The sequence below is a fragment of the Neomonachus schauinslandi genome, chromosome 11 (genome assembly GCF_002201575.2).
Source record: "Neomonachus schauinslandi chromosome 11, ASM220157v2, whole genome shotgun sequence".
Taxonomy (NCBI): Eukaryota; Metazoa; Chordata; class Mammalia; order Carnivora; family Phocidae; genus Neomonachus; species Neomonachus schauinslandi.
Window position 1 is genome coordinate 52,349,543 of NC_058413.1, and position 22,108 is coordinate 52,371,650.

The 22,108-nt window shown below is 60.3% G+C and overlaps 2 protein-coding genes across 2 annotated transcripts; one reads left to right on the top strand and one right to left on the bottom strand.

The window, feature by feature from the left end:
- Window positions 1-3,115: 3,115 nt before the first annotated feature.
- On the top strand, window positions 3,116-16,515 carry INPPL1 (inositol polyphosphate phosphatase like 1). The gene is made up of 28 exons (XM_021704739.1): window positions 3,116-3,312; window positions 6,084-6,147; window positions 6,240-6,390; window positions 6,575-6,695; window positions 6,926-7,066; window positions 7,297-7,390; window positions 7,497-7,586; window positions 7,760-7,858; window positions 7,975-8,125; window positions 8,213-8,319; window positions 8,613-8,715; window positions 8,801-8,997; window positions 9,322-9,439; window positions 10,041-10,137; window positions 10,415-10,553; window positions 10,668-10,767; window positions 10,865-10,953; window positions 11,247-11,328; window positions 11,452-11,541; window positions 12,062-12,175; window positions 12,313-12,401; window positions 12,812-12,899; window positions 12,993-13,148; window positions 13,391-13,469; window positions 13,563-13,703; window positions 14,805-15,477; window positions 15,743-15,876; window positions 15,982-16,515. The coding sequence occupies exons 1-28, from the start codon at window positions 3,116-3,118 to the stop codon at window positions 16,070-16,072; spliced, it is 3,795 nt and encodes a 1,264-aa protein (XP_021560414.1). The 3' UTR covers window positions 16,073-16,515.
- Window positions 16,516-17,433: 918 nt separating this feature from the next.
- On the bottom strand, window positions 17,434-21,385 carry PHOX2A (paired like homeobox 2A). The gene is made up of 3 exons (XM_021704721.1): window positions 21,169-21,385; window positions 18,835-19,022; window positions 17,434-17,889 (listed from the first exon to the last, which is right to left on the bottom strand). The coding sequence occupies exons 1-3, from the start codon at window positions 21,383-21,385 to the stop codon at window positions 17,434-17,436; spliced, it is 861 nt and encodes a 286-aa protein (XP_021560396.1).
- Window positions 21,386-22,108: the final 723 nt, after the last annotated feature.

Sequence of the window (22,108 nt, forward strand, 5' to 3'; positions counted from 1 at the left end):
AATAAAAATAAAATAAAAGACTGACGCATCCGTGTCAGATGAATTATTTTGGTTTGAGTGGGTAGATGACAGATTCCACAGTTTCTGAATTCCTTCAGGTCAGAGAAATGAGACCTGGGTTTGAATACCAGCTTTGCTACTGACTATGCCAAAGTGAAGCAGCTGCCTGTCTATTCTAAAGCTTAGTTTCCTCCTCAATAAAATGGGGATAATGATCCTTCTTTCCTTCCGGGTTGTGAAACACAAAGGAGCTATTGCCTAGAAAGCATGTGAGCCCAGTGCCTGCACTTTAATAGTCCTCAGGGATTCTGTTGCTCTTGTAGCCACAAATGAGAGCTGGGTCCAGGGCTTTGTTACTTATATTGGGCCCCAAATATCCCCCCTTTCTCCTAGGCCCAGCCTGCCTGGCTCTGTGCTCAGCTCTGCAATGGGAAAGCTGGGGATGGGAATCTAGGGAAGGCTCTGGATTCCCAGTGGGGGTGAAAAAAAGTTCGTACATGATGTGGATTGGAGGGACAGAGTTGAGGCTTGGACCCTCAGAAGAGGAAGAGAGAAGACTGGGGAGGGCAGTCTGGGAGGTTCCTGGAAGAGGAAATGTTCAAGAGCCTTGAACAGGTTTAGCTGAGTTCTAGAGGCTTGGATGGAAAAAGGTTGGAAACCCTTAGGGGCTTCCCAGGGGCAGGAGCCTGGCCTCTCCTCTGGCACCTTTGTCCCCTCCACGGATTGCTAGATATGTCTATCCTGTCTTTGCACAGCCCCCAGGAACTGGGCCTGAGTTGATCTCTGGGTCTCCCTCTTGCCCTTTCCCCCTGGGGAAGTCTTCGTCTCTACATCCCCCTCACAGTTATCCCCAGAGAGCCACAGGTCCCTGTCTGAGAACACCAGGCAGGTGGGTGATCAAGCTACGACTAGAACCCAGGTGTGAAGACTCCTAGTCCAGGCCTCTCCCCTCCCCACCGCACCAGGGTGCCCCCTTCATGGCACTCACCTTCCCTCATACCTAGAGCTGAGTGTCGGGGGAAGCCGGGCAGTTTGTGGAGGATGACTTATGGGATTCCTGGAGGGGTCTGGAGACACTGGGATGTATGGGGGTGTCTGTTAGCTACTTTATTTACCTAGTCTGGAAGGCCCCCACAGAGCCCATTCTGTGTCCCAGGCTTTGTTCCAGCTGGGTTAATCCAATGCGTATTTGAAAGAGAGGAAGGAGCTTGTCGGGACAGACCCAGACACAGGTTCAATTCAGCAAAGTGAAAGTTCTCTCCCAGGTTAAAGTGGATCGGCCGACGGCGGCCCAGGAGTTGGCAGCTGTGGGAGCTAGGCTGGAAGCCTGCGCCTTTAAGGAGCCAAGGGGCGGAGGGGCGGGGCAGGAAGCGGACTCCCGGGAGACGCTGCCACCGGCTAGGTCTTTTTTGGGGGAAGGGGCGGGCCAGACCCTCTGTGGGCCCCGCCCCCTTTCCGGCGAGCGGTACCCCTCCCGCCCTGGGCGCCCGGGGGCGTCCGAGCGTATAGGCTCTGGGGAGCTCCCGGGTCGGCGTCCCGCCCACAAAGGCTCAAGTTTGTCGTCTTGGAGGGAGTAGCTGGGGCGGGGGCGGGTACTAATAATACCCGTTCGTCCTGGCGCCGCGCTTTACAGTTTACACAGCTGTCACCTTCGTTACTCCTTAATTAATAATAAAAATAGCCGCTGTTCTGGAGGCTTACTGGATGCCAGGCCCCGTGCGGAGAGCTTTACAAGCACAGTCCCATTGAATCTGCCCTCATAACACTGCCCCCACTCTGCAGAGCGGGAAGGCGAGGCGCGGAGGGGTGTCGTGACTTGCCCGAGGTCACTCGGCGGGTCGGTGGCTCCGGGATCGAGACGGGGGGCCGGGGAAGGCGGGGCGCGGGTGCTACCCCGGGCTCGGCCGAGAGCTGCGGGGGCGGAGCGGCGGGCGGGGCGGAAGGCGAGGGGGGGGTGCGGCGGCAGAGGATGGCCATCTTAAGTGGCCGCTGAGAGTCAAGGGCCGCTTCCCCCGGGAAGGGGGCTTCGGAACGGCCCAGGAGGTGGGGGTCTGCGCGCGGCGGCTGCGTCTCTGGGGAGAAGTCGGGAGCCCAGGGGTTTGAGGGAACTTTCTTCTAGAAGGGCAGTGGCGGAGTGGGGGACGCCTGGTCTCGGGCTGCTGAACCCCTCAAGGCCCGGGCCTGCGGGTATGGGGGATGGTGCCAGGGAACTTGGCCGGGAGCGGGGGAAGGGCTTTGCCCCGGCTGCGAGGGGCTGCCAGGGACGTGCGTGGGGAATCGAGGACACTGGACCTTGTCTAAGGGTTTGTGGGAGATCAGGTTTCTATGGAGGGATTTCCCCCCCGCGGGATTTGTAGGGGGCTGGACCCAGTGCAGTTTGAGGGTTCAGGTCGAAGAGGGGCCTGGATTTCACGGGGGTTGGAAGCGGGCCGCTCGGGTAACGAGGACAGGGAAGAGGTTCATCTTGGATCCCTCGCGGGTTTTGAGAATTCGACCCGACCCTTTGAGGCTGCAAGGGAGGTGAATGGAAAAGATTTGGGGTGGGATTAGACGTTTATGGGAATTGCGGATCATATCGTTGCGATTGTTGGAGGGGGCTAACTCTCCGGAGAGGGGGCCGGGATCCCAAAACGTCCAGGAGAAGGGTAGGGGGAACTTGACCTTCGTTGTTGGGGTGGGGGGGTCTGGATCTCCTAGGAGTGGTGATGGCGGGGCAGGATCATTGTGGGTTTGGGGGGTCCCGCGTCCTGCGGGAATGCGGGGGCCATCATCCCCACGGGGAAGAGGGTGGGGGTAGGGACGGTCGGGCCGTGGGCCGAGCGGAGGGGGAGGGGGCCGGCCGCCCGGCTCTGCGCTGTGCTCCTGCCCCTCCCCCGCCGCCTCTGAACAAACTTTTCTTTCTCTTCAAGTTGAGGCCGGCGCTGCAGGCGGCGGCAGCGGCGGCGGTGCGGCGAACGAGGCGGCCTGCGCGGCGGAGCGCGGAGCCCCCGACCCTCGGCTCGGTCCGGTCCGTGGATCCTCAGGCCCCGGGCCCGGCCCCAGCCTCGGCCCCGAGCGTCCCGGGGCGGATGGCGCGGGGCGGTGGGCGCGGGCGGCGCTGAGCCCTGCGCGCGCTATGGCCTCGGCGTGCGGGGCGCCGGGCCCGGGAGGTGCGGGGCCCGGGGGCGCGCTGGGCAGCCCGGCCCCCGCCTGGTACCACCGCGACCTGAGCCGCGCTGCCGCCGAGGAGCTGCTGGCCCGGGCAGGCCGCGATGGCAGCTTCCTGGTCCGAGACAGCGAGAGCGTGGCGGGAGCCTTCGCGCTCTGCGTCCTGTGAGTGGGGCTGGGGCTCCGTGCGGGCGGGGGCGCGGCCCCAGGTTCCTTGCGTGTGTGCGGAGGGCCTGGGACAGTGGGACGCCAGCGCCCCCAACGGTGGGGGCTTTGGCTTTAAGCCTGGGCTGAGGAAGGATGCAGGGGGCACTTCCTTCCTGCTGTGTCTCTGGGGACACTTTCTGGGGCGTCGAGGGCAGAGTATGTGGGGTCCTGTTAGCCAGGGTGGCTGTAAGGGGGGAAAATGCAGGGAGTCTCTGGCAGACCCCCTCAGGTACCCTCAGGCAGAAGGGGCAGGAGGGGTGAGGATGTGTGGATGTGTATTCCAGGGTTGTGTGTAGTTCTGTTTATACAGGGATGGGGTGTCTGAGCAGTAGGCATGGAGGGAGTTGGGGCCAGAGAGACCAATGGATCTGTGAGGACGCCCAGCAGCTTCCTTAGGGGTCCTTTCTGTACCCCCAGGACTGAGGTTGGGACCTGTGTGGCTGTAGATGTCTGGGGCTGGGGGGCAGGGTGGTGTTGAGAAGGATGCAGGAGGCAAAGCTATATGGGGCCATGTCATTTCATAAATCAATGAGCGTGCGCCTGTGCCCTGGTCCTGGGTATCCTGGCCGCCCTAGCCCTGAGCTATGGGTGCTGAACGTGGGTTAGACTTGGCAGCTCTCTGAGTGGGTCTGGTCCTGCCTCTGTAGCCATCAGCTGTGTGTGGCAGTGCTTCTGGGTGAGTTTGGTGGGTTTGGAGTCATCTCCCTGAGCTGTCTCCTATGCCCCATTGTCTGATACTAGGTGGACTGCTGTGGGCATTAGGATCTGATTATATTCCCTCTTAGCCCTGTGAACCCTCCCAAACCTCTATATTTCTGTCCCTTACGCTTCTGCTCTCTTCACTTCTTTGGGGGTGCATTGGCCTGGGCCAGTAGTTCTCATTTGGGGTTGATTTTACCCCTCCGGGACATTGGCGATGTGTGGAGACAGTTTTGGTTGTCACAGCTGGGATAGTGCTGCTGGCATCTAGTGGGTAAAAGCCATAGAGATGCCACTAAACATCCTGCAGTGCATAGGACAGTCCCTCACAACAACGAACTGTGCAGTCCAAAATGTGAGTGGTGCTGGGATCAAGAAGCTCTGACCTGGGCAGTGGACCTGAAGAGGAGGGGGTCCCCTAAGTCTCAGCTCATGGTCCAAGTCTGACGCCCAGGAGAGACTAACAAGGAACTGCTTTGGCAGATGACTATCCTAGAGTCCTGCCTCCCAGCCCGCTCTGGGGCATACCCCCTAATTAGGGAGGGGAGGGAGGCAGGTGCTGGGTCAGCTGTTGAGTGGGAGGGGGACAGCTGGGCCTGTGTCTGGGGGAGGAACATTATTGTCCCAGGAGGGGAGAGTCCTGGCTCCATAGCTAGGGGAGGAGATGGGTGGAGTGAGGGTCTGTCTGCGTCGGGGGTTTCGGCTTTGCCAGCTGACTCTGGCTACTCCTTGAATCTTAAGAGCCGGGGGGGGGGGGCGGGGGGGGGGGGGGGGGACAGGTCAGAAATGGGATAGAAGCCTGGGGATAGGTAATCAGAAACATACTTGCTTCCCTACATACCCATATGTCCGTGGGTGACATTTCAGGACACACCCCTGCTCTGACAGGCACTGGCCTCTGCCCTGGCTTTAAGTCCCAGCTCTGCCTTTTACTTACCCCGCGACCAGAGTCAAATTGCTTTTCCTCTTTGAGCCTGTTTCCTCTTCTGGAGAATATCTGTATCAAAATGTGAGGATTAAATGAGATCACATCTGTAGGGTGTCCTACAGACACGGCTCAGTTAATGGGATGCTATTGTTGTTGTAAATGCAGTCCACTGCGTGGTGCCCACATAGACACCTGCAAGGAACGTTGCCCCGTCAGCAGCTGCGAGAGCTCGGAAGGGGGCCTACCTGAGTGGAGGGGATGGACTGTGGCCAAGGTGTAGGGTCCCCTCAAGCGGGCATTTGGTCCTCTCTGGTGCCCAGCACACACATGGGCTGGTGGCGGGGGGGGGGGGGGGGCTCCCTTGAGCAAGCCTACCTGAGGTTTGGCTGCAGAAGGAGGCTTCCATCCCCACTGAGTGTGGCCCGCACTGCCCAGGCCAGGCTCAGCTGTCACCTGCTCAGCTGTTGCTGCCATCTGTCAGCACCCTCCTCAGTTTGGGGCTCTTAGAGGCCTAGGTCTCCCATAGGGGGCCCCCTTGGGGCATCCCAATGTCCTGGTATCTGGGGAAGCGGGGAGAAAGCCGGGGTACCCGCATACTTCCTAACAAAATGGCCCCGACACAGCCAACTCCAGCAGAGCCAGACACCAACGTAAACACAGACAGCAGGCGCACACGTGTGTGAGCACGTCCCCTGTGTGTGCAAACAGAGGTTAACCAGGCTTCTGAGGACGCTTACTCTGGCAGGGGGCCAGAGCTGGTCCCACAGCCCAGAGGGGCTGTTTAGACAGCTGTGGAGGCCACAGAAGAGCTGCCTGTTGCTTCCCGGGCCCAGTGGTGGGTGTGGAGCCTATGTAGGTCTGGGTGGAAGGGTGGCGGGGGGTGGGTGGCAGGGGGAGGCCGGTCATTCCTGCTCTTGTTGGCAACACTAGCAGGATCCAAGTGGACTGGGCTCCTCATTAACCCTGTGTGGCCTGAGCAAAGGTTTTAGGAAAACCAAGCTGAGGGAGCTGAGGGCTGAGCCCGGTAGCAGGAGGAAGGCATGCCTTGGGGCTTAGACCCCAGCCAGAGGGCGACAGATTCTGACCCTTGCTTTGTCATCAGGTATCAGAAGCACGTGCATACATATCGAATTCTACCTGATGGAGAAGACTTCCTGGCTGTGCAGGTAGGAGCCTGGACCCTGAGCCCTGGCCTTGATTCCATCCTGTGGCTTGGGATCAGTTGGCTGACCCTTCTGCCACCTGTGCTGGTTCTCAGACCTCGCAGGGCGTGCCCGTGCGCCGTTTCCAGACCCTGGGCGAGCTCATCAGCCTGTACGCGCAGCCCAGCCAGGGCCTTGTGTGCGCCCTGCTGCTGCCTGTGGAGCGGGAGCGCGAGCCAGAGCCCCCTGACGACCGTGACGTCTCAGGTGCTGCCCGCTCTGCCTCCCTGCCCCCTCCCAGACGCCACCTGCTGCTTCCCCTCCCGCCTCCTCAGCCTGCCTCCCCCGGAGCCCCCTGCTCCTGACCATGATGCCAGGGCCCTTTCCCCCACTTCCGTGGGAGTATCTATACTTCACTGGGGAGGGGAGGCCCACTGACTCCTGTCCACAGATGGCGAGGATGAGAAGCCCCCGCTGCCCCCGCGTTCTGGCTCCACCAGTGTTTCTGCCCCCGTGGGGCCCAGCAGCCCCCCAGCAGCCCCTGAGACTCCCACAACTCCAGCTGCTGAGAGGTAAGAGCGCAGCCCCCCTACACAGAGCCGGAATTCCCTTTCTTCTCTGAGAACGGTGTCCTCATCAAAGGGGGAGAGACCTTCCAAGCCCCGCCACTCCACCTGCAGAGGCAGCCACCCTGATCCATGGTGCTCTGATTGCTACCAGTCCCGTCTCCTCCAGGGATAGGGTGGGAGTGCTGAGACAGGGTCAGCAGGTTCTTCACTGACTTCTCAACCCCTCCCTGAAGCGCTCCCAATGGGCTGAGCACTGTCTCGCACGAGTACCTGAAGGGTAGCTACGGACTGGACCTGGAGGCTGTGCGAGGCGGAGCCAGCAACCTGCCCCACCTCACCCGCACCCTCGCCACCTCATGCCGGAGGCTGCACAGGTACCCGGGCCGCCCAGCCCCGTGCGTGCAGCCTCTCCTCGCCTGCCCCCTTGTTGCACAAATGTCCGTACCTCTGATCTCTGGCCCTGAACAGGGATCCAGCTGTTGTTTCCTGACTTGTCCTCACCCGAAGCCTTGTATCCTCACGGTGGAGGCTGAAGCCACCCACTCAGCCCCCCGCCCTGTCCTTGGGGTGGGGAGGGGGCATTCTGACCAGTTGTCTCCCCTAGTGAGGTGGACAAGGTCCTGTCGGGCCTGGAGATCCTGTCCAAGGTGTTTGACCAGCAGAGCTCTCCCATGGTGACCCGCCTTCTGCAGCAGCAGGTGGGATTACGGGGAGGCCTGTGGGGAACGGGCTCGTGTCTGAGGCCGGCTGGGGGACCTCCTGCTTGCTGGCCTCCCGTGCAAGCTTCATCCTTGCTCTGTGCAGACTCCGCCGCAGACTGGGGAGCAGGAGCTGGAGAGCCTGGTGCTGAAGCTGTCCGTGTTAAAGGACTTCCTGTCGGGCATCCAGAAGAAGGTAGCCTGACTCCCGACCTCTGACCTCACCTACCGGTCCCTGACTGTTTGCACTAGCCTAACTGGTCTCCACCCTGAGTCTACAGTTTAGCATTGACCCCAACATCAGCTGTGCCCCTCCTGGCCCCAGCTCTCCGCATGTCCCCTGACCCTGCCTGCCCTTCCCCGCTCCAGGCCCTGAAGGCTCTGCAGGACATGAGCTCCACAGCCCTGCCGGCTCCGCTGCAGCCATCCATACGTAAGGCCAAGACCATCCCCGTGCAGGCCTTTGAGGTACGGAGGGGTGTCAGGTGGGGCCTTCTGGGGCAAAGGGCCGTTGGAGGTGAAGGGGGTGTCCCCTACCCGAGGTCTTTCCAGCAGCCGCCCCCCTACTCCCCCATGACCTGCAGGTGAAGCTGGATGTGACTCTGGGCGACCTGACCAAGATCGGGAAGTCGCAGAAGTTCACGCTGAGCGTGGATGTGGAGGGTGGGCGGCTGGTGCTGCTGCGGAGACAGCGGGACTCGCAGGAGGACTGGACGACCTTCACACATGACCGCAGTGAGCCAAGGCCTGACCTGGGGCAGCGGGCAGGGCGGCCTCCAGGCCTCAGTGCCCGGGCCAGTGAGACTGTCCTCCATTCCCTAGTCCGCCAGCTCATTAAGTCCCAGCGTGTCCAGAACAAACTGGGTGTCGTGTTTGAGAAGGAGAAGGATCGGACACAGCGCAAGGACTTCATCTTTGTCAGTGCCCGGGTGAGCATCCTGCTGGGCTAGGCCCTGGGGGCTATAGGGGTCCCTGTGGGGTGGGAAGAGAGGAGACACGTGATGTAGGTGGGTCGTCCCTCCTGGCAGGGGTGGGTCTGACAGGGCAGAGAGTATATGTATTGAGAATGGGTGGCCTGAGGGTGGAGTCAAAGGGTCCATTCAGTGAACAGTTATTGAGCACCTGTGATATGCTTGAATGGGGGACCAGACAGGCATGACCCTTGCTTCGTGGGACCTGCCACCTCCCAGGGACCTCCCCTAATTGGCTGTTGTCCCCCCAGAAGCGGGAGGCCTTCTGCCAGCTACTGCAACTCATGAAGAACAAGCACTCCAAGCAAGATGAGCCCGACATGATCTCTATCTTCATAGGCACCTGGAACATGGGTCAGGCCCAGGTTGGGGCTGGGCGGGGAGAGAGGAATAGCCCCAGATCAGGGGCCTGACCGCCCCCCATCCCCTTCTCCTCCAGGAAGTGTGCCACCTCCGAAAAACGTGACATCTTGGTTCACATCGAAGGGTCTTGGGAAAACCCTAGATGAGGTCACAGTGACCATACCCCATGACATCTATGTCTTTGGGACCCAGGAGAACTCAGTGGGCGACCGCGAGTGGCTGGACCTGCTACGCGGGGGCCTCAAGGAGCTCACAGATCTGGATTATCGCCCGGTAAGGGGGGGTCATCTTGTCCAGTCCCCCTCTCCTCAGACACCACCCCAAACTATCCTGCTTGACCTTATGGGGGACCCTGGGGAGCACAACTTGACTGGCTTTCCCTCTGGCCCCCCGGGCATATCCTTTAGGAGATCTAACGAGTCCTTCGTGCTGTGGGAACATGCTATGTTTCTCTCTGGCCCCTCAGGAAAAAGGGGTAGCAGACCTTTCTATCCTGTGACTGACAGCACAGTCTATATATAGGCAGGGGTGTTGGGGGGGCGGAATGTGGACAGTGCCCCAGCCCAGGGCAGGGGTGACCCCGAACCCTCTACCCAGATTGCCATGCAGTCACTGTGGAACATCAAGGTAGCTGTTTTGGTCAAGCCAGAGCACGAGAACCGAATCAGCCATGTCAGTACGTCCAGCGTGAAGACTGGCATCGCCAACACCCTGGGTGAGTAGGGTGGGCAGGGTCTCTCTGTCCACACCTCTTGCTTCCTCTCCAGCCCATAGTCTCCCCTTTTTGGGTGGTCTCAGCTTTCTCAAATATAGAACTTTGAACTCTGTAAAGCATATTCATATTCTAAATGTCTTCTAGCACCACCAGGAAGGCAGGGCCAGAATTACTATCTCCATTACATAGATGATAAACCTCAAAAAAACCCAAAAAACACTGAGGCCCCGAGTCGCTGAGTGACCTGTCCAAGGTCACACAGCTAGTACGTAGTGGCCTCTTGGTTTGTGGCCCAGCGTTCCCTCAGCAGAGATTCTGCTCAGAATCTGCAGGTCCTTTCAGCTCCAACTTTGGGATCCCCTGTGATCTCCAGGGGCTTTATTCACACATGCGGAGACTCAGGCCACCCAGATGGACTGCGTGTGCCGTGTGGCCCCCTGGGAAGGGGGGATGCGTTCAGAGGTTTGCCTGCCTCATAGCGTCTGGGGCGGGGTGGGGGGGCAGTGGGAGGATCTTCCCACCACTGCTTCGAGGGGCAGAGGGGAGAGTTGGGAGCCCTCCAGAGGTGACACATGCCTTCCTCTCTTGCTTGCCCTGACAGGAAACAAGGGAGCTGTGGGAGTCTCCTTCATGTTCAATGGCACCTCATTTGGCTTTGTGAATTGCCACCTCACCTCAGGAAATGAGAAAACCGCCCGGTGAGGGGGCACCTTTCCAAGTCTTTACCCTCACTCCCCATTCCCCTGAGACCTATCCCCTTTCCCATATCCCAGTCCATGACCCTCCTACATCCCTGTCCCCAGAGACCGCCTTCTCCCTTGTCCCAACTCAAGACTCCTCTACCTTGATCTTGTTCCCAGTTCTTTCCTCTGTCCCCAGGGACCCTGATCCGCACCCTATCCCTGACCCCAGAGACTTCTTACCTTCCTGCCAGTCCCTGGCCCCTGACCCTGGGCCCCCCACCCCGCCCCCTAGGCGGAACCAGAACTACCTGGACATCCTGCGGCTGCTCTCGCTGGGCGATCGGCAGCTCAGTGCCTTTGACATCTCTCTGCGTTTCACTCACCTCTTCTGGTTTGGGGACCTCAACTACCGCCTGGACATGGATATCCAGGTGTGAACAGGGCCGCTGGGTGGCTGTGAGGGAAGCTGGGTTGGGGGCCAGTTGGGCTCCCACCTCTGGCTCTGGCTCAAGAGGGAGTGGCCAGCCCTTGTGTCTACACTGCAGGAGATCCTGAACTACATCAGCAGGAAGGAGTTTGAGCCCCTGCTCAGGGTGGACCAGCTTAATTTGGAACGCGAGAAGCACAAGGTCTTCCTTCGGTTCAGTGAGTGTGGGCCCGGCAAGTCTCCGAGGGCTGGGGCCTTTCTGATATGCCTGGGTGTTCAGGGCCCTGAGCCCCGCTTGTTCCCTGCCTTCCCTAGGTGAGGAAGAGATCTCCTTCCCTCCCACTTACCGCTACGAGCGGGGCTCCCGGGACACGTATGCCTGGCACAAGCAGAAGCCAACTGGGGTGAGCGAGGGGAACGGGCGGGGGGGGGCCTTGGGAGATTCCTCTGGGCTCCAGTGAATCGAGAGTGCATGTCTGGTCAAGGTCTGGGCAGTTACTACTCCAGCTTTGGTGGCCCCTCTAAGGCCTTAGGGTTGGGTGATCCTGGGTGTTGTGAGGACCCAAGAAGGGAGATGGGTGCTGGGGCCTGGGGTGGTGGGAGTGTAGGGCCTCATCAGCTCTGCAGCTCTGCAGTGGGGCTCATGCTGAGCAACCCCGGCTGTTGGCCCTGACCTTGCTGACATCGCCTGCCCCAGGTCCGGACCAATGTGCCTTCGTGGTGTGACCGGATTCTCTGGAAGTCTTACCCTGAGACCCACATCATCTGCAATTCCTACGGTCAGAGTCTCCTGGACAGGGTGATGGGCAGTCCTGGGCGGCCACAGTCCGATCCTGCCCTAGCTTTGGGAAGTGGGAGCTGAGAGGAAAGAGCTTGCCCCTGAGCTCCCATTCCTACTCCAGGTTGCACTGATGACATTGTCTCCAGCGACCACTCCCCCGTGTTCGGGACATTTGAGGTTGGAGTTACCTCTCAGTTCATCTCCAAGAAAGGTGACTGTTCTGGATGTGCCCGTGGGTGGCCTGGGATGTACATAGGTTTGACTATATCTGTGTGTGTGTGTGTTTGGGTGTGGACATGTATGTGCAAGACTGTTTCTGAACATGTACTGTGTGAAGCTGTGTGCCCGGGGCACTGTGAAAGGTGCATGCCCACGCGTGTGTGTGTGTCTGTGAACGTAAACACACACAGATATCTGTATTTGCCTGGAGCCATGTGTGTACCCCCGAGTGTGCCTGGTAGTGTGGGGGGTCGTTGGCAGGCAGTGCCTGCAGGGGTTCTGGTCCCCCAACCCCCTTCCTACGTGGTCTCTCATCCTGGGGTTGTCTGCCTGGTCCAGGGCCTGGGCTTTGGGGTCTCCCCATTGGTTGCTTGGGATTGGGGAGGCCCCTCCTGGCCGTCCCTCCTCCTCTGCCAGGGGCCCTGATTTCCTGTCCCAGGGTTCAGTGTCTGTCCTGTTCCTCCTGCCACCCTCACAGCCCTCCTGACTGCCTTCCTCCCTTTGCCCCTCAGGGCTCTCAAAGACTTCGGACCAGGCCTACATCGAGTTTGAGAGCATCGAGGCCATTGTGAAGACAGCCAGCCGCACCAAGTTCTTCATTGAGTTCTATTCCACCTGCCTGGAGGGTCAGAGGCGGGCCCGGGGCTGGGTGTGGCCAAGAGGGCTGGGGAGCCCGAGGTGCCCAGAGCGGTCGGCCCCCAGGATAGGGGGAAGGGAAGCCAGGAGGTGGCACTCAGTTGGGTATCCCCCTCCCTCTCCCCAGAGTACAAGAAGAGCTTCGAGAATGATGCCCAGAGCAGTGACAACATCAACTTCCTCAAGGTGCAGTGGTCTTCACGCCAGCTACCCACGGTGAGGCTCTTGGCAGGGCCTGGGCCTGTAGGTGAGGGCACAGGGAGAGGCGTGGCAGAGTGCGTGTGGTTTGTGCATGCGAGAGTGTGCGTGTGCGTGTGCATGGTGGGGCTGGGCATGAGTAAGGGTGAGGGACCAAGTTGCAGGTTCATTCATCCGTTCATAAATACTTTTCGAGCCCTTGCTAAATGTCAGGTCCTGTGTTGGCCATTGAGGATGTAGAAGATGAATGACAATGCTGTTAAATGTTATGAAAGGCCCATGCGGGGCTGTGTCTTCTACATTAAGGCTTGGGATCTTTCCTTAAGTGGGAGTGAGCATGGACCAGTCTGAGGGTAGGGGTGAGTGGTGTCAGGGGCAGGAGGGGGTGCCTGGGGCTTTGTTCTTCACTGGGCCTCTCTGCTCCCCAGCTCAAGCCAATTCTGGCTGATATCGAGTACCTGCAGGACCAGCACCTCCTGCTCACGGTCAAGTCCATGGATGGCTACGAATCCTATGGTGAGGGCGCGGAGGGGTGCCAAAGGCACGGAAAGCCAAGCAGAGCTCTAGAAAGGTTTGGCAATCTGCTGGTCTGCCCCATCTTCCCTTCAGGGGAGTGTGTGGTGGCACTCAAGTCCATGATTGGCAGCACAGCCCAGCAGTTCCTGACCTTCCTGTCCCACCGCGGCGAGGAGACAGGCAACATCCGTGGTTCCATGAAGGTGCGGGTGCCCACAGAGCGCCTGGGCACCCGTGAGCGACTCTACGGTGGGGGCTCCATTGGGAGGGATATGGGGCATACAATGGGGTGGCATGGGCACGTCTAGGAGGGGTGGATCGGGGTGGGGGGAGGGCTTGTTAGAATCCCTGAAGTATTTGGCAATTATGCAGCCATGGCTGGAAGTGGGCCTGCATTGAGGAGCAGCTGGAAAAGGCCTGATAGGCCCAGTGGGTATCTACGGTCCAGAACCCCAGGTCCCCTCTGAGTCTTCTTTCTCTTCCTCCCCCAGAGTGGATCAGCATTGATAAGGATGAGGCAGGAGCAAAGAGCAAAGTCCCTTCTGTGTCTCGAGGCAGCCAGGATCCCAGGTGAGCTGGGACTGTGCCGGGGGTCCCGTGAAGGGGTGCCTGGGGGCTTTGGGCCAGCCTCTACCTCATCTCACCCCTGTACACCCCTGGCAGGTCAGGGAACCGCAAACCAGCCCCCGCAGAGGCCTCCTGCCCACTGTCCAAGTTATTCGAAGAGCCAGAGAAACCACCACCAACTGGGAGGCCCCCAGCCCCACCTCGATCTGCCCCCCGGGAGGAGCCCTTGACCTCCAGGTGAGAGAAGGAAGCTGTTATACCCCCCACTTCATCTGTTGCTATGCTCGGCTCTCAGGGCCAGCCTGGGGACCATTTGCTGCTTGAGTGATCTCAAGCCCCATGGCTGGGGGCGCTGGGGCTCCATACCTACGGCCACTCGGGCCAGCCAGGGGAGCACAGTCATTCTCTCCTCCCGATTCTGCCTTAAAAAATAGAATTAGAAGTTGTTTTCTGCAACAGTTCCTCCATGTAAGGAGGGAGCTTTCTGTTTGGCCTCAGCATGGGATTTCCTTCGGTGCATTCTGTGGAACACTGTCCTACAAGATGCCCCATTGGAAACGGGTTTGTGGTCAAATGAGTTTGGGAAATGGTTCTGGCTAGATTCTTTTCTTAGACAGTCCCAGTGCACATTAGTATTCGCAAAAGCTCTGAGCATGTGAACAGGAAGGAAACCCTTTTTCAACTCTGTTGAATATAGTTTCCCAAACTTAATGGGCCAGGAAACTTCTTTTCCACACAGTAACTATTAATACCCTGGGGAACTAGTGTTCTGTGGCTCATACTCGGGGAAAGTGAGGCTTACTTTCTAATTATATCCAAGTGTCACTTGAACTTAAATAAAAGCTCCTAGCTGCGGTTTGGTGCTTTTTCACTCACCTTCACCTATTATCAGTCACCTTGGTTTTATCTTCAGGCTTGAGTAAAACTAACCTGAATCCCTGGGTGAGACTCCTTGGTAGATTGGCCTCAGATGCCTCCAGAGGCTTTCACAAGATCTGGCTGGTCATTCGCATTAAAGTCTTTATTGCCCTGCCTTCTGGCACCTGTTTTCCCTGATTTAAGCTCAGGTTTCACAAAGTCACGAAAGAAAGATCTGAGAATCTTAGTAAGTCAGGCAAGGAAGTTCAGGGATTATCTATTCAGTGATCGTGTCTCCTGGATTTTAGAGGTGAAGGCAGCAAGGGCCAGCGAGGGAAAGTGATGTGCTCAAGGTCACATGCAGTTGTAGGACCGGTGGCCCACCGTCCTGACTCCCCAGTCCAGTTCTCCTTCCACTGCACCCATTGCCTTCACTTTGGTATCTGGGTCCTGACTTCATTATCCTGCTCCCAAACCCAGGTTGAAGGCAGAGGGGGCTCCAGAGCCGGAAGGGGTGGCAGCCCCCCCACCCAAGAACAGCTTCAATAACCCTGCCTACTACGTCCTTGAAGGGGTCCCCCACCAGCTGCTGCCCCCGGAGCCACCCTCGCCTGCCAGGGCCCCTGTCCCGCCGGCCACCAAGAACAAAGTGGCCATCACAGTGCCTGCTCCACAGCTTGGGCGCCACCGGCCCCCCCGTGTGGGAGAGGGCAGCTCATCAGATGAGGAGTCTGGGGGCACACTGCCCCCTCCAGACTTTCCACCCCCACCACTGCCAGACTCGGCCATCTTCCTGCCCCCCAGCCTGGATCCTCTGCCAGGGCCAGTGGTCCGGGGCCGCAGCGGGGGTGAGGCCCGTGGCCCACCACCTCCCAAGGCCCATCCAAGACCCCCACTGCCCCCAGGCCCCTCACCTACCAGCACTTTCCTGGGGGAGGTAGCCAGTGGGGACGACCGCTCCTGCTCCGTGCTGCAGATGGCCAAGACGCTGAGTGAGGTGGACTATGCCCCTGCTGGGCCTGGCCGCTCGGTACTTCTGCCAGGCCCCCTGGAGCTGCAGCTGCCCCGGGGACTGCCCTCGGACTATGGCCGGCCTCTCAGCTTCCCTCCGCCTCGCATCCGAGAGAGCATCCAGGAGGACCTGGCAGAGGAGGTGTGTGGACCAGGGGTGGCTATCTGTGTGTACCTCAGGTGTGTCCTTGCCCATGGACAGTGCTAGCCTTTTACTTCACCATTCAACACACTCAGTGGTGTCCCTTCTGCCCTGAGCTGGGCACTGGGGAGTTGGGGGGGGGACACCTGCATCGGCCCCAGTTCTTGCCTCTTCCCCTAAAGCACGTAGTAGAATGTGGCTGCCTGCGGATGCTTCTCTGTGTGGGTACCCCCAGTGCTCCCCCTGACATGCCCTATTCCCTCAGGCTCCGTGCCCGCAGGGCGGGCGGGCCAGCGGGCTGGGCGAGGCGGGCATGGGCGCCTGGCTGCGGGCCATCGGTTTGGAGCGCTATGAGGAGGGCCTGGTGCACAATGGCTGGGACGACCTGGAGTTTCTCAGGTGGGGGCGGGGCTGGAGGCGGATCGGGTGGGGCTGGCCCCGGGGGCGGAGCAACGGGCCCTCGAGACCACTTCGCCAACCTCCCAGCCTCTCTCACCCCTACAGCGATATCACCGAGGAGGACCTGGAGGAGGCTGGGGTGCAGGACCCGGCTCACAAGCGCCTCCTTTTGGACACCCTGCAGCTCAGCAAGTGATAGCGGGGGCACTGCGAAGCTGGGAACTCGGCACCCCTACCCCTCCACTAAGGCCCAGCCATAGCCCCGAAGTTGAAAAGTTATGAGGGGTGGGGCAGTACCTCTCTGGCTATTTATTGGGGATCTGCGTTCCCCACTGCCCAGTCATTTGGAATGCCCTAATTAGGACATCCTGCCCCTCACCTGCCCCAGGGCTCCAGAGGTCAGTTGCCGTGATTACTAAGGACTTTGGTTGTTCTGGGGCTGACCTCCTTTTCAGGACCCCTACTCCCAGCCCCAGGGGTGCCCGTAGGGTCGTCCATTTGGCTACGCCTGGGTCCCCACTTTAACCGCTGTTTCTGCTGCCTTCCACCTGGCCTGAACCACAGGGGGAGGGGCTCAGCTAGGACCTCTCCCAGCCCCCACTATGGGGGTGTCCGTCCGGAAATGAAGGAATAACCCAAGGACCGGGCTGGGGTTTATTTAAGCTTTTCTGCGTGGGTTTAGGGAGGGCGGGCACTTTAATGTTATTGGGGCTGGTGGGGGTGGGAAGAAGGATCTGGGCCATAAAGTGCTAGTTTGCTTAGTTCTCACTGTCTCCTGGTCTATACCACCTTGGGTTGCGGATGTGGGGCTGCAGTGCATTCCTTGCTGGTTGCAAGTGGGTGGGGTTCTTGCAGGCAGCCTGTCCCCATCCTGGGTACTCAGAAGGGTTGCCAGCGTGATGTCTTCAATAAATTAAGTTTTATTTGGATTGAGCAAAACTCACCTCAATAAATTACAAGTTTTTCAAAGGAAAAGAACAACAACAACCCTTCCCCCAAAAAATAATAATCAGGAAAGAGGAAACCCCTCTGTCCCGATGCCCTGGCCAGCCCCACTGCTCTGAACAGGCCTAACCTCTGCGCCAGACCGGCTGGGAATGGGAGGGGATAAATTGGCAGTTCGACCCTTCAGGTGGCTTATTATCCCAACAAGGACCAGTACCGGTGGGCCCGAGGTTCTGGGGCAGCAGGCTGGTCGCAAAGGTGAGGAGTGACCCAGCCAGCTGCAGAGCCAGGGGAGGGAGCCAGGCTGTTACTGCACTTGAGTACCCTCACGTTCCAGCACAGTTATTTGATCCGAGTTCCAAAGAAAGCCAAGCTGGAAGGGGGGAGGTCCCAGTGAAGAGTACCCCGCTCTGCTGGGTAGGGCAGGTGAGGACGAGAGGCCCTGACTTGGTCTCCAAAGCTGGGGAGGACACACCTAGGGGTCAGACACGGTAGGGGGTGGGGACAGATGGGCACTTCCAGGCGGGCGCCCAAATGGGGAGGGACTCTGTCAGGTCCTGGAGGGGCAGGGGCGTCTCTGGGGGCAGGCCCGGAGCCTCCAGAGTCCAGCGGCTAGAAGAGATTGGTCTTCAGGGCCGGGCCAGGCTTCCGGTGGAAGGAGGACAGAACCCCGGAGAAGGGCCCGGGCCCGGGTTCCGCCGGCTGCCAGGCCTTAAGCAGCTCCGCCGCGCCCGCGCCCGGCCCGCCGCCCCCGCCGCCCGCCACGCCCGCCCACAATGGGCCCTTGAGCGGCTGTGGCCCGGGGCCAGGGCCGGGCCCCGAGCCCAGGGCGGCAGGCAGCGGGCTGGGGCTCAGACGCGGGCTGGCCAGGCCGGGGGCAGGCGGCGGCGGCGGCGGCAGCGACGCGGTGCTGTCGGGCGTGGGGCTGCACGTGGACTCCTTGGAGTCGTCGTCCTCGGACGAGCAGCGCGCCTCGCCCTTTTTGGCTCCCGCCGCGCCCGCCGCACCCTTGGCGCTGGCCGCACGCTCCTGTTTGCGGAACTTGGCCCGGCGGTTCTGGAACCAGACCTGCGGGCACAAGGGCCGGTCAGGCCGAGGCCGCAAGACGCGGGTGAGCCCTCAGTCGGGAAGGGGCCGGATCAGGATTATCACCAGCTTTCTGAGCGTCGGCCCCCCGGCCCTCCACCACTAGGCTCGTAGCCCTCCTCGCCTCTCTGCTCACCTCCTGGCCTCCGCTTGCCCCTTCCTCCAGGTCTTCCCCTTGGGATCTGCTCACTCGCCGACCCCGCTGCCTCCAGTGTTCTTGGTCTCCTGGAGGGGACCCCGCCTTCGCTCCCTCATCACTCAAAGCCCTGCCCCCAATTCCTTCCTACAAGAAGCTCCAGGAATTTCCACCTGGAGTGTCTCACGGCGGTGGAGAACGGGTTCGGGCACTAGGGGAAACCTTTTGTTCAGGGTCTCCAGGGAAGGCGGACCAGCTGAACATCTGTACTTGGATTTGTAAGACAGACAACAGAGTCCACCTGGGCGGGCCCTCCTGAGCCCTGAGCCGGCCCAGAGCCCTGCGTTTCGGGCTCAGAGAATTCACAGCAGCGGAGCTAGGGAGGGGACATGGGGGCGCTCGCTGGCTTTCCCGGATTCGTCTGCCTCGCTCCCACTCTACCCACTCGGCCTCCTTCCAGAATTCCCAAGCATCCCTCTACATGCCTGGCCCTACTAAGGAGACCCAGGGGGAAATCGTGGGGCTGAAGAACTCAGTTCTCCCGAGGGCCTCAGGTCTGCCAAGTCTTGGCCCCGTCGCCTCCCCGGGTTGCCCATCCTCTCCTGCCCAACCACCCCCAGACCAAGCCCTGGCCCCTGGCCCCAGCTTTCCGCCTCCAAGCTGCACCTGCCTGCCACCCGAGTGAGGCCCCTCTGTCCCGCGGCCCCCAGGTATCCGGGCACTAACCTCCTACCCTCCTCCACGCGCACACTCCCGCGCGCACACTCCCGCACACACACGCAAACACGCACCTGCACGCGAGCCTCAGTGAGGTCGATCTTGAGCGCCAGCTCCTCGCGTGTGTAAATGTCGGGGTAGTGAGTCTCTGCGAAGACGCGCTCCAGCTCCTTGAGCTGCGCGCTGGTGAACGTGGTGCGGATGCGCCGCTGCTTGCGCTTCTCGTGCAGGCCCGACGGCTCCGGGAAAAACTTGTAGGGCACTAGGGGTGTGTGCAGGAGGGGGGAGTGACGAGGGTGGAGGCGTGAGGGGCCGAGCTCAGCCCGCTGCGTCCGGCCCCTGAGATCGCTCGCGGTCCCCCGCCCCTGACCCGGCCCCTCCGCTTCCTTCGCTCAGTCTCGAACTGAGCGTCTTCCCTGTCGCTCAGTGGAGCCGGCAGGAGTGAAGGCGGATAGGGCGCAGGGAGACCTGGGGCCCAAGAGCAGCAGCGAGGGAATCAGGATCTGATCCTCAGGTCAAGACCGCTGACCTGTCCGCGGTCCTCCCCGTGTTCCCTCACCTCCCTCCAGTCCACCTGCGTCTGCGACCTCTGCTTTGGTGTGCTTCTACCTTGGTCAGCCTGCCCGCTTGGTTTCAGGTCCTGCTCTGTCTACCCTAGCCTTGGTTGCAGGTCTCATCATCATCATGAGTCTTCCCAGTAACCAGTTCTGGACCCCGCCTGGGCGACTGAGACTCCCTGGCCTGGGTCCACTGTGAGCCCTGCCATGTACTTTCTGCCATGTAGGGACTTGGCCTGCTCTACCTTGCCATCTCTCTCCTCCCAGGCCTCATTTCCTCAGCCCCATCTCACAGCCCATTCTCCTCCAGGTGTCCTCTCCTCGTCCTCATCTTTCTCCATCCATATCTCTCTTCAGCTTTCCCTTCTGGACCATTCTTTTCTTTGTGCCCATTGAAAAGGGTCCTTATTTTCCCCCACCCAGGTTCCTTTACCTTTTCTTTGCCCTTCTTCTTCCTTCCAGGCACCTCTCTCTGTGACCCAAATCCCCCACAGCCAGCCCCACCGCTCTCCCTCATTCTCTTCCCATCCTTGTCTCTCTTTTACCCCATCCCAGTCCCCGCTGCCCCACACTGTTTCTGACAATATCTCCTCATCCCTGTCTCCAACCCTTGCTTAAGTCTCCATATTCTTCAGGAGTCCCCAATATCCTTCATCTTTGTCCTACATCCCTAGTTCTCTATCTCCCCCTAATCCTTGTCTGCAACACTCCACTCCTAGCCCCATCTTCCTCATCTCTGTTGCTAATCTTCCTTGGTCCCCATCTCCCATAATTCTTGTCCCCATCACATAGTTATTATCTCCATCTCCCCAACCCTGGGTCCCCATTTCTTCCAGGGCCCCCACTCTTCCCATCTTTGCTCACACCTCTCTATACCTGTTCTCATTTCTCCATCTCTGTGGGGCCCATATCCCCATTTCTTGACCCTATCTCCCCAATCCACATCCTCATCTGGCCCAGAGTACCCAATCTCCCCATCGTTGTTCCCGTTTTTGGCTCCACCTTGCTCTTTCTCATTTCTCCAAATCCAGGTCCCCATCTCACCATCCTTCCCACCCCCCAGGCCCCAATATTCTATTTGGGTCCCAGTGGTCTTCCCAGGAAGGAAGGAGATAAGGAGATTGGGTGGGGCAGCCTGGACTCTAACTGGAGAGATGGGGGATGGCTGGAGAGGCTCCATGAGGTTGAGGGTTCAGATTGGGACTTAAATCAAGAGGCTTGGAGGTACTGGAAGACTGCTTCTGCGTTCTGTAGGACTCTAGCTGGGAGAGTCTCCAGGGGGAAAGGGAGAATGAAAGTGGCTTAATGACCTGGACACTCTTTTCGTCCAGCAAGGGAGGAGGTTTCTGTTGTGCAAGAGGGTCTGGGCACAGGCAGGATGGGTCCAAAACTGGGCAGGAGGAGCTTGATGGTGCTGGGGCTCTAGGAAGGTTTCCATCTGGGCAGCTCAGCTGCTGCAGGAGCCCTTGTTGGGGTCAGACATGAAGTGGGGTGGGGATAAGGATGGAGATCTGATTGGACTGAGCCGGGAGCATCTTCCAAGGATACGGAGATGGAGAGATTTGGTGGTCAGTCTTTGCAGGTGGGGAAGGGAGGACCTGGTGAGGGGCCTGGGGCTGGGCCAGGGATCTATTTCCCTGACCCGAAGAGCACGAGAAGGGGAAAGATGAGAGGGTGGGGCTCAACTCTGCCTACGGGAGGCCCGTCTTACAGGGAGGCTCGGGATCCCTCGGGTGTTGGAGGGCAAGGATGGTGGCGGCTGTGGGGGACAGTCGCAATCACTTGCCAAATAGGGCAGGGGCTGGGGTTTCCGCAGGATTGGAGGGAGGGTTGGGCCGGGTCTGGGCTCACCTGCCGAGTAAGGCGCTGGCTGGTGGTCGCGTAGAGCGCCGAGCGCGCAGTTGGAGGAGCCGAGTGCGGGGCAGGGCGGACCAGCCGCTGGGAAGGCGGGTCGCAGGGGGCTGTATTGGAAGCCGCCGGGCTGGCTGCAGGCGCCGAAGTCGCCGTAGGCGGACGCCTCCATGGCCGCCACGCACGAGTCGTACGAATTGAGGTAGGAGTAGTCCATCGGCCCGGGGGTCGGGGTCGGGGTCCGGGCCGGGCCGGGTCGGGGTCGGGGTCCCCGGCCGGGTGGGGGTCGAGATGAGGGTTCGAGCGCCTGGCGCCGAGGACCCGAGGCCGGCTCTGAGCGCCCGCGAGTCCGCCCGCCCCGTCGCGGCCGCCCTCCGCCTGGGTGCAATGCAAGTGCAGCCCGGCCCGGCCCGCGCGCCTTTTAACGCTCAGGACCCCGCGGAGGGGGCGGGGCGGGCAAGCTCCGCGGGGCGGGGCCTGGACAGCCCAGGCCCCACCCCCAGCTACCCCAGACCCCCACTCCAAAGGGTACCCGCAGCCCTCCTTGGGCTCCCGAGGTGCGGGGCGGGGCAGTGTGGGGCCCCATCCCTAGAGTCCTCATCCCACCCCAATCCCAATCAGACCTTCGCTCTCTACGCACAGTGCCAGGCTGGAGGGTCCCAACCCGTTTCCTCGGCCTCCCCACCTGCGGCCCCGCAGAAGGGAGGGGAGACAGGCCTGGCGGCGCTCCGGTGAAGAAGTTAATTCAATTCGTCCTGATAACCGAGTTATTCTGATCCAGCCCCTCGGCCCCGCCCCCAGCGAGGTCCTATCCCGCCGGGGACCACGGAGGCGGTCCAGGAGGGGGATGGAGACACGGACGAGGAAGAGACGGAGCCTGGGATGGGGACGTGGATGAAGAGAGGACACAGGGGGAGAAAGGGACAGAAACAGTGATGGA

Coding starts and splice junctions, on each gene's coding strand:
- INPPL1 (XM_021704739.1), top strand. CDS start 3,116: ATGGCCTCGGCGTGCGGGGCGCCGGGCCCGGGAGGTGCGGGGCCCGGG. Junction 8,320..8,612: donor TCATCTTTGTCAGTGCCCGG/GTGAGCATCCTG, acceptor TTGTCCCCCCAG/AAGCGGGAGGCCTTCTGCCA. Junction 13,149..13,390: donor CACCCGTGAGCGACTCTACG/GTGGGGGCTCCA, acceptor TTCCTCCCCCAG/AGTGGATCAGCATTGATAAG.
- PHOX2A (XM_021704721.1), bottom strand. CDS start 21,385: ATGGACTACTCCTACCTCAATTCGTACGACTCGTGCGTGGCGGCCATG. Junction 19,023..21,168: donor GCCAGCGCCTTACTCGGCAG/GTGAGCCCAGAC, acceptor ACACACCCCTAG/TGCCCTACAAGTTTTTCCCG. Junction 17,890..18,834: donor TCACTGAGGCTCGCGTGCAG/GTGCGTGTTTGC, acceptor TTGTGCCCGCAG/GTCTGGTTCCAGAACCGCCG.